Source organism: Oryctolagus cuniculus, chromosome 8 (genome assembly GCF_051225735.1).
Source record: "Oryctolagus cuniculus isolate XC-2025 breed Fujian yellow rabbit chromosome 8, ASM5122573v1, whole genome shotgun sequence".
Classification (NCBI taxonomy): Eukaryota; Metazoa; Chordata; class Mammalia; order Lagomorpha; family Leporidae; genus Oryctolagus; species Oryctolagus cuniculus.
In genome coordinates, this window is record NC_142874.1 from 121,597,026 (window position 1) to 121,611,296 (window position 14,271).

General features: G+C 41.8%; 1 protein-coding gene across 3 annotated transcripts in view; it reads left to right on the forward strand.

Annotated features, from left to right (window-relative positions):
• Positions 1 to 14,271, forward strand: part of RASSF6 (Ras association domain family member 6) — a 53,330-nt gene that overhangs the window by 21,394 nt on the left and 17,665 nt on the right. The window contains exon 3 of one of the 3 annotated variants that reach the window (XM_008267756.5): positions 8,116 to 8,194. The exons of the other annotated variants lie outside the window; for them this stretch is intronic. Coding sequence (XP_008265978.2) covers positions 8,116 to 8,194 — 79 coding nt within the window. The remainder of the gene's footprint in view (positions 1 to 8,115; positions 8,195 to 14,271) is intronic. 3 annotated transcript variants of the gene reach the window in all.

Below are 14,271 nucleotides of genomic sequence, written 5' to 3' on the forward strand. Positions count from 1 at the left end.
CAAGCCCCTATTTTTGGACTACAATCAAAATATAAAAATTAGCACAGACTTGTGAAAGTGTCCAGGCTGTGAGCCGTGTTTTCTGTGTGTTTTGGGCCAAAGGAGATTAGACAGCCAGGGCTTCCCTCGCTCTTTCTTTCCTGTCCCCTTGGTGGCCCCGGTGGCCCCTCGGAAGCCAGCTGCTTGTGATAAGAGAAACCAGGGACTGCTGTGGCACCCGCTCATTGCTGCTGCCAACCACAACCGTAGGTTGTAAATTTTCAGAAATTGTCATCTTAACCTTCAGAAGCCAAACACAGAGTGAAAGGGAATACTTAAGTGCTTCTCCTCACTGAAAGTCACAACATGCTAGGTTGTGAAAAACACTGAATGCCCATAATGAAGAGATCTCTTTAAAAATTGTCAGATGTCAGATCTAGAGCATGCGTCTGCTTTCATCAGAAGAACAAACATTGACAAAAAATATGTAACCCTCCTTTGCCTTCCCGAGTTAGCTTCCTCGCCATATCTTATCAACATGCAGTGACACAGTTCCAAGTCACTATAGCCCCTCTCAGGTGGGAGAGTTTTCATGGATAGAACATTCTGGAGGTTTTCCTTGTTTTGTACCTACTGACCAACCACCACTTCAAGTTTCTTTACAATACTATGAAATTATTCCTTAATCTTTAATCCTTTAGCTCTTATCTGGGTGGGTCCTAGAAGTTGAGGACCATTAAGGGTGCCAGGCCCATTTTTTATAAAGGGAAATCTTGTTCTTTAAAAAAAAAAAAAAAAAAAAGAATGTCCCAGAAAATACAAAGTTACAAAATAGCGAAAAATAGCCAGAAGCAGTGGGAGGGTGCTTCTGTGTCCAAATGAGACAAGGGTGGCTCTATCACACCATGGTTAGATCCCTGGAGATCATGTGAAACTCCCAGGTCCTTCTTATCATCGGTAGTCAGCAGTAGGAGCAGCAGAAGGAGGTAAGGACGAGGACAGAACTGCTTGGAAGAACAGAGCAAACAAATCACAAGTGCCAGCATCCCCACCATAGTTCACAGTATTCCATCCTCAGCCATAGTTCATAGTATTGCAGCAGGGCTGCTGGAAAAGTCAAATGTTTTGTTCTTCACAAAGGGCAGCCCCTTTGGCACATGTGCCCTGCCCAGGGCTTTGAAGTCCAGAGAGGTGCGCAGAACTCTGGCCTCCTGATAATTCAGGACCTGTGTTTTCACCTCAGTTGAGATAGAGACAGACTTCTTCTCCCCCAGCTTGTCAGTTTTCAGATCTTGGAACCTGATCGCTGCATTTGCAATGGAAATGAGAATAACCCACTTTGCTGGCTGAGGGAGGTCTCTGTGCTAAGGGTGAAAGGCACTCTTTTTCCTTCATCTTCTGAGCCAGCAGATGAGGGCAAAGGCAAGGGGAGCTGCCGCTATGGCTGCTGATGGAAAAGGAGCTGCCCAAGTGTGCAGCTGTGATGCCAAGGATATGTTGATTCACGTGGATAAAGTGGGTTCAGAGAATTCCGTCCGTGCTTGCAGACATCAGGAGAATGGGATGACATTTTGTCTTGGCAGATTGCTTCATGTCTTGGCTTTATCTGTTGTCATAGTTCCTGATTCCATCTTTCCAAAAAACACACAGGTTTGTATTATATTTAAATGGATGGGAAACTACAGGGAAAAACCATGAATGCATTACACATTTATTATAAAGAGGCTGCAAAGTTTCCAGAGTCGTAACTCATGATATAAAACCACAACCTTCATTCCTAGCAAATAATCCATTTTTATGACCTTTGTATGTTTCATTCCTAGTTACTTAATAAAAACATACAAAAAGTTTTCAATTCAGTTCTTTGACCCTAATAATTGAAACATTTTAGTAATCTCATTGTGAACAAAATTCATGGGGGAAAAACTGAAAGTGCAAGAGAATAAGCTACTGCTTTTAATCTGCTTCAGTTTTTCATCCGCTGAAGGGACCGGCGCAAATGCTCAAGATTCCTGCTCTTAAAGAGGAGCGCATGCGCAGCGGAACGCTGCTGTCTTCAGGCAGTGGAGGGGCTGCCTGACTTGCGCCATGAGCATTTTTCAGTAGTCTCTAAGCAGCAGAAGGAACACAGACGCAGGAAGTGCAGCTAAGTACGGCCAAAGGTCAAATCGTCTTTGGCAGCTCTCTTGACATCACGCGGTCGTCTCTGAACGTTATGCTGGGGTACAGCCTACCATAGCATTTCTGCTTTCCCTGAATGGCTCCAGGTAAATCATAATTAAAACAAGAGGGAAGCTTGCTACAACAACTACCTGTCATCCCTTCTGTCTGAGGATATGAGCCTAATTCACAACCACCCAGCAGCCCATGGTTATGCTTATTATAGTTTTACAAAATCTAATAAAAATGGTGCCTTCTAAATTGTTCTGGCTATATTGCCTGATAAGATTGAGGAACTCATTTCTTGCTAAATCCATTACTCACGATGCACGTCATTCTGCGGGTAATTCCCCATCTGCTGAGCGGCTGCAACTCAAGCCACAGAGTACAAAGTACACCTGACCTTTTAACAGTTAGCCCTGGGTCCGCCCTTCCTCATTCACACCAAGAGACTGCCTTTTTAAAGGAACAGGAGCCCGGAGTCTCCTCAGCACCCTTCCCTGACCCTGACACCCTGTGGAAAGTCTCTCCTGGCCCACCCTCTTCCCAGAGTTGTGATGAAGAATTCTAGGCACCTGTCAGCATCTGCAGGCTCCTCAGCACTGCTGGTGGCAGACACTCAGCGTCCGGCATGGAGAAACGTATGATTCGATCCGGTCCTTCAGTTAGAAATGCAAAGTATAGCATTCCTCAGTTCAGTGAAAAAAAATCCACATTACATGGTGCGTGACGATTTTAAATTTTAAAAAATATATATTTATATGAGAGGCAGTGAGAAAGAGTACTTCCACTCACTGGTTCACTCCCCAGATGCCCATCAGGAGCTTGGAACACCAGCCGGCTCTCTCACATGGATGGCAGGAACCCAGCCACTTGAGCCGTCACCTACTGCCTCATAGGAGAGAAGACAGCTGGTGTCAACAGCTGGAGCATCAAAACCAGATACTCTGATGTGGGACATGGGCATCCCACCTGGTGTCTCCACTGCTAGGCGAACACTGCCCCTGCAATGATGCTTTTCAAATCCTTCTTACATACTGTGTTCCAAAACACCACGGCTTCTCCTCAGAAAATCCATTTCTGTATGTCGCATGCATAGATTACCTTTGAACGCTGTGTCTATTTCTTGGACATCTTGTAGCTTCTAGACATCTCTAGTTATTAAACAAAGAAGATCAGATGCAGAATCTGTTTCTCACACCCATTTTAAAACAGTCCCAGGGCAATGGAACAGTCTACATTAAGCAGCTGATCTACCCTGGGTGGGGAACTCTTCTAGAGTTGACAGGAAAAGGTATATACATTTTTTCTTTTCTATTCTTTCTTTTACTTTCTTCTCCTTTTTCTGTAGAGGGGAATCCATTTAAAGAAATTTCTTATCTTTTTAAAGATGTATTTATTTATTTGAAAGTCAGAGTTATACAGAGAGAAGGAAAGACAGAGAGAGAGAGAGAGGTCTTCCATTCGCTGGTTCACTCTCCAATTGGCCGCAATGGCTGGAGCTGCGCTGATCTGAAGCCAGGAGCCAGGAGCTTTTTCTGGGTCTCCCACATGGGTACAGGAGCCCAAGGGCTTGGGCCATCTTCTACTGCTTTCCAAGGCCACAGCAGAGAGCTGGATCGGAAGTGAAGCAGTTGGGACTCGAATGGTGCCCATATGGGATGCTTGCACTGCAAGCGGCAGCTTTACCCACTATGCCACAGTGCCAGCCCCAAAAGAAATTTCTTAAAATTACCAGTGACCTGCATAGTGTATATTAAACCCTGTCCCTTTCCTAAAAATTGCTTGGTTAACATCTTCAATTGGCTTTGAATCCCGTAAACCATACAGTTCTCGTGTTACAGTTATTTGGCTTTCCTTCTAGATTTTAGGTCCCTCCATCTTTGTGGGACATTTGAAAGTTTTTCCATGAAACACCAGACCCGGTCCTGCACCTGCACCCCACGGTTTTGCAGTGGCCTTGCTCATCCCACTGCCCCCATCTGTGGTTGTGCTGAAATCGTTCCTTCAGACTCTCCTGATGTTCATCGTGTCTGTCTCCTGCCTAGAACCTCCAACAGCTCCCCATTGTGTGAAAAGTAAATTCTGAATTTCTTAAAATGGTTCACAGGACTCATTACATGTCAGACTCATAGAATCCCAACTCTGAGTTTCTTCTACAAATGACAGAAGTAGCTGCTCGTCCCTGGTCTTTCCTTGCCATGTAAGCTCTTCCCACTCTTCTTGTTTAATTATTACCCACCGAGGTTCACCCTAGGCTGCAGTGATCTCTTAAAGCTCTCCCTACCTGTGAGGGTGACCAGGACCTCTTAACTCTGCTTACACGGGGCCTCTGGCATGTAGGAATGACCGGCTATTAGTACAGGCCCTCTTGTAGAGACTACATTGTGAATCATCACAGATACAGAGAATCAATTTGTCAGCAGCTCTTCAACTCCTCATGCCCGTTGGCCATGTCATACCAGAAGTAGATAGGTTGTCATTTTCTTTCCATTGTTTATATTAGACTCATATCACCAGGCACACAAGCCAACCATCTTCAAAAGTTCCTCTGGAGACCAGCATTTGACCCAGTTGTTAGGATGCCTGCGACTCACATCAGAGTGCCAGGGCTTTGGTCCTGACTCCAGCTTCCTCCTAATGCACACCCTGGAAGGCAGCAGGTGATGGCCCAAGTGATTGGGTCCCTGACATCCACATGGGAAAACTGGATTCAGCTGCCAGCTCCCAGCTTCTTTCTGGCCCAGTCTCACCCATTTTGTGCATTTGGGGAATGAACCAGCACATGGGAGCTCTGTTTGTCCCTGTCTCTCTCAGTCTCTCCCTCTCTCTTTCTACCTCTCAAATTAAAAAAGCGGTTCCTGTTGGAAGGTATGTGCAAAAGACAAAGTAAATGTTTGGAATTCACCTTCACTATTGCTGTAGTTGTTCATGAAACTCTGAATTTTCTTTCCTAGTTCCTCACTTTACTTTGTGTTATTAACTTACCTAATTTTATTCCAATATTTTAGTTCACTGTGTTCCAACCTATTTTTTATTTTCAATCACAAATGGTAATTGTATATGAAGCAGGTGTGAGATTTCAACATATGCATACACAGGGCATCCTGATGATATCAGAAAATCTAGCAGTTCCATCTCCTTATCATTTCTTTATGAGCCTTGGAGCTCCTCTGTCCTTGTTCTTTAGAAAATGCAAAATGTGTTATTGTGGCCAGAATCTCTCTAACTGGCCTATGCTGCGCTAGAAATGATTCCTTCTAGCAATTGTTTTTGTCCTCCAGCACACCATTAGTTCTTAATCAAAAAGATCCTGCTCTTGGTGAGAAAGATGGGGAAGATTTCCTTGGTATCCAGTGTCACACAATGGATTATGTTTTGGCAGACTTTCTCTGCATGGGGCCAAAGTATAAATATTTTAAGCTTTGTCTACCATATGGTTGCTGTCACCACTATGTGACTCTGTGGTAGGGGTGGGAGAGCAGAGCATCCATAGATGACCAGCAAACCGATGGGTGTGGCTCTATTCCAACAAAACGTTATTTACAAACACAGATAGGCAGGGCCATCACCTGCTAGCTCCCTGGGTCATTTAGAGACATATTCCAGTTGAAGATTTTGTTAAACTCTGTGCAAGTACAGAAATGCTTTCCTCTACACACAATTCTGGGGTACCTATTTTGAGGGCTACTTGTACCAGACCACTAAATACAGAAACAGAAGCTGAGGGAGTAGCATTATGTAAAACTTCATTTGCTTTCATAAGGACTCTCATAGCTCAGCATATTAGGAGTTGCATCCCAAGTGAACCTGAAATTTCTGTCTGGAACTAAAAAAGAAGAGCTATAAAAGTGCTCCTGTTCTTTGCCAGGAGCATAATTTGCAGAAAAAAAATCCCACAGCAATGAGCCCGAGGGAACAAAATCAGTGTGCCCAATGATATTTAGAACAGAAATATTCATTAACATTAAAAATTGAAAGGAACCCAGTTGGAAAATTGAACAATAGCATGGAGGCCATCTGTAGAATCTGTTTTATATGGTAATTGTGTGGAGTGTATTGATCCTTGGAAATGTGCATGTTGAAAATTACAATTGAGACAAGTCCAATGGGAAAAGTATTTTACATTATTTCAAATGTATAAAAATCTTTATAGAAGAGACCTGTCATTCACTGTTCAGGAAGTAGGAGCCCACTAGGAGCAGTGAGAAACCACCTGCCTTCCCAAAGCTGCTCATCTGAGAGGGATTCAGATGTTGAAGGGCAAAGGGATTTTAGTGAGAAAAATAGTTGGAATTTTAATTTCATGGGAATTTTTTCCCTATAAAATTCCCTAATATAAAAAAGACTTCCCCCTTTGTTCCTTATTGTACCAGACCATTAAATAAAGTTGAGGAATAAAGCTTTTCTGATAATTTTTAAAAGTTTCAGGCTGGCACATAAAAATTGTACATATTTATGGGACATCATGTGATATTTTGATGGATATATACACTGTATAATGTTCATATCGGGATACACATATCTGCTTAAACATTTATTATTTCATTATTATGAAAACATTCAAAAATCCTTCTAGTTTTTTTCTTTTGGAAAAAATATACCATAGATTATCATTATCTGTAGCCACCCTACTGTGCAACAGAGCACTAGTAACTTGGAGCCGGTTAATCAGCCTTCCCCATCTCTTCCTCCCGCTATTCTCCCAGCCTCTGGTAAGCCCCATTCCACTCTCACCTTCTGTGAGGCCCACAGTTTTAGAGTCCACATATGAGTGAGATTGTATGATACTTATCTTTCAGTGCCTGACTTACTTCACTTAAGAATTTGTTACTAATAGCATTTAGCCAGAGATTATTGAATTCATACCATGTGCAAAGTACTCTTCCTGGCACAGAATATGGTGTGAGCAAAATGTACAAGCACCTCTTCCCTCTTGGAGGTACAGAATATAGATGAATAAGTATGGTGTATAGAAAGTTAGATGTGACTCCGGGAAGATGCAAAAGAAAGCAGAATGTTGAAGGGATGCAGACTTTTAGACTGGGTGATGTCGAAGGCCACGTTGAGAAGGGAACCTTTGATTAAATGGTTAAAGAAGATGAATGAGCTAGCGATGGGATGATGTAGGGTTGAGTCACTGTCTTTCTGAGAAGGATTAACAAACCAAGGCCCTGGCATTAGAGTATGATCAGAGCATTCAAAGCTAAGTGTAGATAGTGAAGAAAGAATAATAGGAAATGAGAAGGAAGAGATAACAGAAGGCCTGGTCACACCTAGCCTTTTAAGTCATTGTTTGGATTATAAGGATGTTTTTATTCTGAAAATTGAGCAAGACATTGGAGCGTTCTGAGCTAAAGAGAGGGAGAGTCAGTGTTACACTAAAATAGTATTTGCTGTTGAGATTAGACAGCTACAGGGAGGATTTTTGGGGACTGTTACTGTAATCCAGGTGAGAGATCTCAAGAATTGGCAACATGGGTGGAAGGATGGCGGTGTGGCAGGAATCAGTGTCTCAGCGCCAGAACCCACCTGCCACTTAGAGTGAAATAATCCAGGAGAAGCAACCATTCCTTGACCATTGCTTTCTCTCCAGTAGGAAGCACAGTGTCAGGTGCATAACAGATGGGTACCTTAACATCCGTTAAATGTTGCCAAACAGAAGTGTTGTGAAACCCAATGACTATTTCATGGCTGCCTCTCCCCACTAGCACTCCCTCCTCACCACTCTTGGCCCATTTTTCATGCTTTAGTTATTTATCTCTGAGTTAACACCTTCATTGTTTGTTAAGTTATGAGAAGGCTTCAGTTTTCAAATCACTGGCATTAAGTCAAAATGACAGAACCATAAAGATTTCATTGAATCACTTTTTTTCTCTCATTCTCTATGAATTGAAAGTATTATTATTACCTTTCACTGCTAAGAAGCCCAAGAATGACTGGAACATCTTTTTTTTTTTTTTTTTTTTTTTTTAGGGAACAACTGAATTCTTTATTGGAGACCTATAATGTTTTTTATGGAAACCAGAAAAATCTGCATATTTTATATGGACAGGTAAGCCCATCAAAGAAATGTAATAGAATTTGACTCACAGGGGAAAAAAAAAACTATGAATGTACTGAGGAATCAGGACGAGTTAGAGTCTATGTTCTGGCAGCACAAATGGCCTGGGAGAAGCAAGTGAATCCTTAACTTGATTTTGATTTTGATTTTAGGCCTGGAACATCTATGATTTTTTAAGTGTTTTTGGGATAGGAAAGCATTTAAAAATAATTTTAATGACATAGTTAATTTATATTTTATTTATTTATCTTTATTTGAGAGGCAGTGAGAGAGGGATGGAGAAGTGAATGAGAGACAGTTGTGCTCCTGCCCCCTGTTTGATACGCAGATGCCTATAACAGGTGAAACTGAGCCAGGTCAGGCCAGGAGCCCTGAATTCAATACAGGTCTCCCATGGGAGTGGTAGGCACTCAAGCTTTTTAACCATCCCTGCTGCCTCCCAGAGTCTGACAGGTGGGAAGCCAAAACTAGGAGCCAGAGCCAGGGATCAAACTATGTCATACTAATAGCAGATTTTTTAGATGTTGAAGAAATCACCCAGGGAGATCCTGAAGCTAGAATGTATTTTTTTTAAGATTTATTTGAAAGAGTTGCAGAGAGAGGTAGAGACAGAGAGAGAGGTCTTCCATCCAATGGTTCACTTCCCCAGATGGCTGCAACGGCCGGAGCTACGCTGATCCAAAGCCAGGAGCCAGGAGCCAGGAGCTTCTTCCAGGCCTCCCACGTGGGTGCAGGGGCCCAAGGACTCAGGCCATCTTCCATTGCCTTCCCAGGCCATAGCATAGAGCTGGATCAGAAGAGGAGCAGCTAGAACCGGTGCCCATATGGGATGCCGGCGCTTCAGGCCAGGGCTTTAACCCACTATGCCACAGTGCCAGCCCCCACTAGAATGTATTTTTAGGGATGCAACTGGCACATGACTGTACCAAGTGGCCTTAGGTTTGCTTTCCTTCCTTCTTCCCTCCCTCCCTCCCGCCCTCCCTTCCTTCCTTCCTTTTCTCTCTCTCTCTCTTTCTGTCTTTCCTTTCATTCTCTACCTCTCCTCCCTCCACCTTCCTCTTCCTCCTCCTCCTCTTTCTCCTCCAACTCCTCTTGCTTCTCCTGTTTCCCTTTGGATATTTTTTTCTCTGTCTCTCCACTGAGTCTTATATAAGAATGAGGCTTACTTCACATGCTTACATTGTCCTGGCCCTAGGGAACATTAGAATTTATTACTCCTGATTTAAATCTTCAAATCTGATGACACAGAATGGAATTTAGGCTACCAGGATTTGGCTGGAATCTGCAGGTTGGAAAGAAGGAAATTTATAAAGCACTCTGGCCTTCACTACTGTGTTTAAGTGATTCACTCTACTTGGGTATTTCAATTAACTTTTTAATTTAATAAAATACTGGAGGAAATTACTAGTGCCTTTATAAAGAACTGTGTCTAATTTTAAATTATTTCAATATTGTCCTATATCTTAGATCTTTAGTTTGCATAATATTAAAATATAAAATTTAGAAAAAACATCAAAATTTTAGGAGTTTTGGGAGTTTCTGCAAAATTCATAAGTTTGTTTCCCCAGGGGAAATACTTGAGTTCTCTTCTTAAGGATTTTATTAAAACATCAGATTCTCAGAGTCACAGCAAATGCATGATAATGACTACAACACAATTCTCATCAATTTTCATGTTAATGTGTTATTAATACAAAGAGAACAAATTCAATGCAGTTCATACATACAATTCTTTTTTTTAAGATTTTATGTATTTATTTGAGAGGTAGAGTTACAGACAGAGAGAGAGAGAAAGGTCTTCCATCTGCTGACTCACTCCACAGATGGCCCCAACAGGCAGAGCTGGGTTGATCCGAATCCAGGAGCCAGGAGTTTTTCTAGGTCTCCCACACAGATGCAGGGGCCCAAGCACGTGGGCCATCTTCTACTGTTTTCCCAGGCCATAGGAGAACTTAATTGGAAGAGGAGGAGCCGGGACATGAACCAGTGCCCATATGGAATGCTTATGCTGCAGGTGGAGGCTTAGCCCACTAAGCCACAGCAGCAATTCTAAGAGTATAATAATATGTCCCTTCCTTCCTCCTTCGCTCCCGCCACCCCCTTTTTGCTTTGCTTTTTAAAATATTTTCAAGATTACATTTTTTTATAGATTTTATTTATTTATTTGAGAGTTAGAGTTACAGACAGTGAGAGGGAGAGACAGAGAGAAAGGTCTTCCGTCCGCTTGTTCACTCCCTAGATGGCCACAATGGCTGGAGTTACACCAATCCGAATCCAGGAACCAGGAGTTTCTCCTGGTCTCCCAGGTAGGAGCAGGGGCCCAGGGACTAAGCCATCTTCTATTGCTTTCTCAGGCCATATCAGAGAGCTGGATGAAAAAAGGAGCAGCCAGGACTAGAACCGGTGACCATATGGGATGCTGGCGCCACAGGTGGAGGATTAACCTGTGCCACAGCACCAGCTCCAGAGGTTACATTTTTATCTATGTAAAAATTAAGAATGGGGACAGGAAAGGAATGAGGAGAAAGGGTAGGGGCATAGGTGGGAGGTAGGGTGGTGGGGGAAGTTATCACCATGTTCCTGAATCTGTATATAGCAAATGCATGAAATTTGTATACCTTAAATAAATTTTAAAAAAAGAAGTAGCATTTTAAATACACATTATAATCAAAGGCCTAATGCTCCACTAAATAAAGAGTTCAACAAATGAAATGTAAAAAAGATTCTAGTTTAGCAGAAATATAGGCAAGGACTATACATAATAATCCAATAAAAATATGTCAAGTTCAGTAATATACAGTAAATTTTAAAATCACAAATCATTAAATCTATAGTAGTATATCATTCTTAATCATTTAGCAAAGATATAAAGCAAAGTTTAGCAAATCTGTACTTGCAGCAATACTGATAAACAAAGGCATCTCTCTCCTTCTCTCTCTGATTTTTAGCAATCAGGGAAATGCAAGTCAAAATCACAATGAGGTATCACCTCATCCCCGTCAGAATGGCTAGTATCCACAGTTACATATGCTGCCCAGGAGTTGAGAAAGGGGAACTCTGTACACTGTATCAGGCAATGTAAATTAGTACAGCTCCTGGGGAAAACAGTATGGAGACTTCTTTAAAAACTAGAAATACACTTGTCATATGATCCCACTATTGAGTACATACCCAAAAGACACAAACACATCGTATCAAAGAGATACCTGCACCACCATGTTTATAGTAGCACTATTCACAACAGTAAAAATACGGAATCAACCAAAGTACCCCATGTCAGGTAAATGAAAAAGAAAATGTGAGATAGATAGGTTGATAGATAGATAGATAATGAATGTCACTGTTATAAAAAAGAATGAAGTTCTATCATTTGCATCAAAATGGATTCAACTGGAGGACATCACATTGACTTAAATAAGGTATACACAGAAAGACAAATACTACACATTCTCCTTTATATGTGAGAGCCAAAATTGAAAACAGAAAATCTTTGAGCTCTGATTTAGAACACTTAAGTTGAAGCATGGCCTTTCCAGTTCTGAGTTCCTGTTTACAATGTAAAAGCTATTTAATTTTTTAAAATGCATAGTTTCATATTTTATATATTTTAAAAAACCAAACAAGGTGAAGTGTACAGTAAGGTTATCACATTGCTTAATATTTCAATCTTTGCTCACTGGTCAATAAAGTCAGAATTCAGAATTTTGCAAATCTTCTGACTTAGAAGTGATGGAAACTATTAAAAGAGGCAGTCCATGGTTGATAATATATAACTTTCATCATCTCTCATGATTGAATCAATTACTTAAGCAAATATTTATTGAGTGTATACCATGCCCTGGACACCCTCTAAAGCTAAAGTTGTGGTGGTGAAGGAATGAGACTACAGAATGGCCAACTCCCTGCTGCCCACATTCTAGTACAAAAGATGGACAAGAAACAAAGGGAGAAAAATGTCTGTTATGACGCATGATGATAGGGACTCCATATAGCAAAACAAAGAAGAGGACTCAGAGATGTCCCTGGGAAAGGTGTAAGGGGAGACGGGTACTGAAAGACAGAGACTGAAAGGAGGCAGTGAATGATGGAGAGGTCTGTGGAGCAGGCATTCCAGACAGAGACAGCAACTGGAACTAAGGGCTGAGCCGTGCTAGTGTGGTTGAGGTGCAGCATGGAAGCCACTCTGGGAGGAGCCCTGTGAGAACAGGAAAGCAGGAGTCAGGGAAGCTGGAGAGGTAACTGAGCAGAGAAACGTTCCAGAGTACATAGGATCCTTTAGCTAGATCACTGTGAAGTCTCTAGCCCATACTTGGGGTGAGCTGGGAGGCCATTGGAGGATTTGAATAGAACAAAAGCATTAGCTAAATCACATTTTCAAAGGATCTCTCTAGTTACTGGGAATATTTGGGGTTGGGAGAGGCAAGGGAAGAATGAGATAGACCAGAGAGAAAAGGAGTACAATAACCCAGGCAAGTGATTACAGTAATGAGGACCAGAGTGGAAGTAGAAGTGGTGAGATGGGGCCACATTAAGGACATATTTTAATGTAGTGCTAACAGGAAGTGTCAGCTGTGAAAGAAAGATTATGGGTAGCACTAAACTTTTTGGCCTAAGCAACTGGAAGGATGAGGGTGCTATTTACAAAGCCAGAGATGAATGAGAGAGGACAGTATTTATGTCAGAGAGGTCAAGAGGTCAATTAGAAAAAGACTAAGTTGATGTCAAATATGCAGTTTAACTACTTAGCTCAGGAGGAAGATGTGGGCTAGAAATATATGGTTGCGGGGGCTGGCACCATGGCATAGTAGGTTAATCTTCTGCCTGCGGTACCGGCATCCTATATGGGCACTGGTTCTAGTCCCAGCTGCCCCGCTTCCTGTCCAGCTCTCTGCTGTGGCCTGGAAAGCAGTGGAGGATGGCCCAAGTGCTTGGGCCCCTGCACCCGCATGGAGACTGGGAAGAAGCACCTGGCTCCTGGCTTCTGATCGGCACAGCTCCAGCCATTGCAGCCATCTGGAGAGTGAACCAACAGAAAAAAGACCTCTCTCTCTATCTCTTCCTCTCACTGTCTGTAACTCTACCTCTCAAATAAATAAATAAAATCTTAAAAAAAAAAAAAAAAGAAATACGTGGTTGGGAGCTGTTGGTATAGAGATGGAATTCAAAGCGCCTGGAGGTCACCAAGGACATCGGTACAGATCCAGAGAAGAGCCCTAGGGATAGGCAATAAGATTAGGTGTAAAAAGCCTTCAAGTGAGTTTCTTAGCCAGCCTCTAAGGAGATATTTTCTGATGGTAGATGGTAGAAAATATTCTGAAATCCCTTGTCTCGAAAACACATACCAATGCTTGATAACAGATGGAGTAGTCAATTCTAGAGAACAAGAATTACATCACTTCAGACAGTAGTTGTTCCATGAGGTTTTTATGTAAAGAATTAATTAGAGTCTCTTTGGACAAAGAAAGGATGTTATGCACTAATAATATAGAATCTGCATTGTGTGCTGACATTTCAAAGAAAGACCTTTGTGTTGGGTTGTTGAAAACACTTGACCTCTGAGTAATCCGAAATGAACTAACTGAAAAATGGGACAAAGAGCAAAACTTTGTTTCTAGAGTGGCTTAAAGACAGTTTACCAGACAAAGAAATAAGCAGCAGTAATAATTACCAAGCACATCTGGAGTGCTTGCCAGGTCCTGTGAATTAGGGATTCTCATAATGTCCATTTTTCCGAAGAGGAAGCCCAGACTTCAAAAGGTAGTCAGCAGCTTGCTCAAGGCCGAGTAACTAGGAAGCAGCAAAGCCAGGGTTTGAACACAAGTCTAGCTGATTCCAACGTCTGGCATTTTCTTTATTCTCTTAAATAAGAATTGAGTCATTCATGTTGTCTAACAGTTGAATTTTCATAATAACAGTAGCTAATTGTTGTCATAATGGTTACTGGATGGTTGACATATAACTCTTCTTGCTTCTATATTTTCCCACGTTTCTATAACAATTACACATTAATTACTTTAATAACAGAAACAGACTTACTCCTATTAAAGATAAAAATAGATTAGAAAATA